Source organism: Scylla paramamosain, chromosome 29 (assembly GCF_035594125.1).
Source record: "Scylla paramamosain isolate STU-SP2022 chromosome 29, ASM3559412v1, whole genome shotgun sequence".
NCBI classification, from domain to species: domain Eukaryota; kingdom Metazoa; phylum Arthropoda; class Malacostraca; order Decapoda; family Portunidae; genus Scylla; species Scylla paramamosain.
Window position 1 is genome coordinate 19,615,782 of NC_087179.1, and position 2,500 is coordinate 19,618,281.

The following is a 2,500-nucleotide window of genomic DNA, read 5'->3' on the forward strand; positions in this document are numbered from 1 at the left end:
GGGCGCCGCCGGGGCCTGAGTGATGGCCAGCAAGTTGCCGAGCTACACTTCAAAATCAATATGGGGCTGAGGGAGGCTCGGCAGGGTTGGCAGCCCGCTGGAGTTGCCTGACGTTGCTCGTGGCGCCTTAATACCCCAGCCTGGGCACGATCTAGCAGGTTTGGGTACCGCCGTCACGTGCGGCATCAGTGTATTAAGGAGACGGTGTTCCCGCAGCAGGGAAGGGCGTGGGATAGCAGCCGAGGGGAGGCGCAGAGCGGCCAGCGTCGGCATCTTACTGAGTGACGTATCGATGACGTGAGCGGGGACTCGCGAAGCAGGCGACGCGTCGAATCCCGGCCGTAGAGGTTGTCGTGAGGCGCGCCTCGAGGAGAGCGGACGTGCGCCCTGCCCAGCAGTGTCGACCACCAAACACTCCACACGCTGAAGAATGTGCTTGTAGCGAAAACCGTCACCAGTCCAAGAGGGCAACCAGAGCGAGTGAACGAGTGTACAGAGTGAACGTAGCCTAGTGGCGTGTACATAAGTGTGTACATAAGAGTGATCGGTGGTGCTGGTGGAAGCCAGCGTCTGGCCGTTGTTCGTGGATACCGTGTATCCTCTGCTGCCGTCCTTCTGCTGAACAGGGCCGCCCGACGCCCGCCGCTACTCCAGCAACCATGGCTGACGTAAGTAGCATCAGCCCAGGCGCCATGCCGGGCTGGGACGGGACGGGTGGGTGGTGTTAGGCGCTGCTGTACACAGGTATGGGCATGGTACTGCTGCCCCACCAGCGGCAGGGCCACCAGCAGAAGCAGAAGCAGCACCAGCAGCTGAGGCCGGGAGGGCAGGCGGGAGGGTGTAGTGCGGCATTGATCTTGCGAGCCGGGCCGCCTCCACCCGAGAATCAATACCCGCCGCCGCCACACCGGGGACCCGACCTGCACCTGTGTGTGCGTGTGTGTGTATGGGGGGAGGGGGATTGTGTATGTGCATTTCCTAATTCGCTGGCAACATTTGCCTTGTCATACAGATGTGGTTGCTTGTCCCTCCGTCAGGATGCGGGGCGGGAAGGGGCGGGGAGAGACGCCGGAACCACCACACTTGGCGGGGCCGTGCAGGCTCGGGGAGCGGTATTTTTAAGCCGGCATTTAATACAGCAAAAACCTGCCCGGGGGAACTGAGGGGGACCAGAAATAACCAGTGTGCGTAAAGCCGTAGGCGACGCGCCCCGCCGCAGCCCCGGGCCGGCTCCCGGGGGGGGGGGGTAGGGGCTGGGGGTGTCAGGTTGAGGTTACGGGTCACCAGCAGGTCACGGTGGGAGACGCGTAGTAGTAGCGAGAAATGAGTGTGCCATTGTGAGGCGAGATTAGTGGATGAGATAAAGGTGAGGACGAAGCGAGCCGCTCTTACCGGCTTTCTGCTGGTGGGGCGGGGCGGGGCGGGGCAGGACGGGACGGAGCGGGGGAGGGAGGATGTGGCCTTATCTCATTCACCTCCTGATAACCTCTGCCGGCTGTTCATCACCGGCGGCATGTCTCCTGCTGCTATTGATGCTTTCCTTACCTTTGCCCTTCCCAGAACTGCTACGGTCCTGTCGTCTTGGCATCTGTGTCCTCGGCAGCGTCTTGCATCAAATATTTATGGGAGTGGCAGTACCTGTGTCTTGTCTCCACACTCGTCACACACATTCTTGCCCCTCGCCACATCCTCTGCGTCAGTCTTTTTTTTTTTTCATTCGTGTTCCTTTTACATTTTTTACTCTGATCGATTTTCTTTATTCCCGTTCTTCCTGTACTTTTTTTTTCTTATTTTCATCTCTTTGTTCTAATCGTATTGACCTTTTAACGTTTTGCTCCATTCTCTCTCTCTCTCTCTCTCTCTCTCTCTCTCTCTCTCTCTCTCTCTCTCTCTCTCTCTCTCTCTCTCTCTCTCTCTCTCTCCGTACAAAAAAAAAGTAGAAAAGATTTTTATTGCGGTAAAAATGTAAGAAAAAAGTGTAGGACGAAAGGAGGGGAAAAGGCACTTCAGGCTCTAAGTAGTTGCAGGAAGAGGAGAAGATGGAAGAGGAGGAAGAGGAGGCGGTTCTTTTAAGCAGTAGTAGCGAGAGATGGCAGAGGAGGTAGAAGGTTAAGAACTACCATTATAGGCTAAAGTATCTCTCTCTCTCTCTCTCTCTCTCTCTCTCTCTCTCTCTCTCTCTCTCTCTCTCTCTCTCTCTCTCTCTCTCTCTCTCAGTTTTGTGGTGAGCTAATGGAGGTTAGGTTTCGAAAGTGTTGGGGCTTGTTTTATACACTCTAACATTCAGTGACTCGCTCTTTTGACGGTGTTTAAAGACCAAGGATGGGCGGAGGGAGGGGGAGTTAGGTAGAATGAGACCACACGCGTTAGATTTAAAAGGCCGGGAAGAACTTCGATATTATGAAAGCCAGAGAAAGAATAGGAAAAAAGTAAGAGATTATGAGGTCAGAGCTGAAGAGAGAGAGATGAAAAGACTGATAGGAAGTGGGCATGAATCAAT

General features: G+C 55.2%; 1 protein-coding gene across 7 annotated transcripts in view; it reads left to right on the plus strand.

Annotated features, from left to right (window-relative positions):
- The window catches only part of LOC135115585 (sodium/potassium-transporting ATPase subunit alpha-like), an 85,061-nt gene that overhangs the window by 58,761 nt on the left and 23,800 nt on the right, over positions 1-2,500 (plus strand). For 3 of the 7 annotated variants that reach the window (XM_064032510.1, XM_064032509.1, XM_064032511.1), the window contains exon 1: positions 331-668. The exons of 2 other annotated variants lie outside the window; for them this stretch is intronic. In XM_064032510.1, the coding sequence (XP_063888580.1) occupies positions 660-668 (9 nt within the window). In that variant the 5' untranslated portion in view covers positions 331-659. Of the gene's footprint in view, positions 1-330; positions 669-2,500 lie in introns of those variants that run through there. 2 more of the 7 variants (XM_064032508.1, XM_064032515.1) reach the window with 1 other exon arrangement.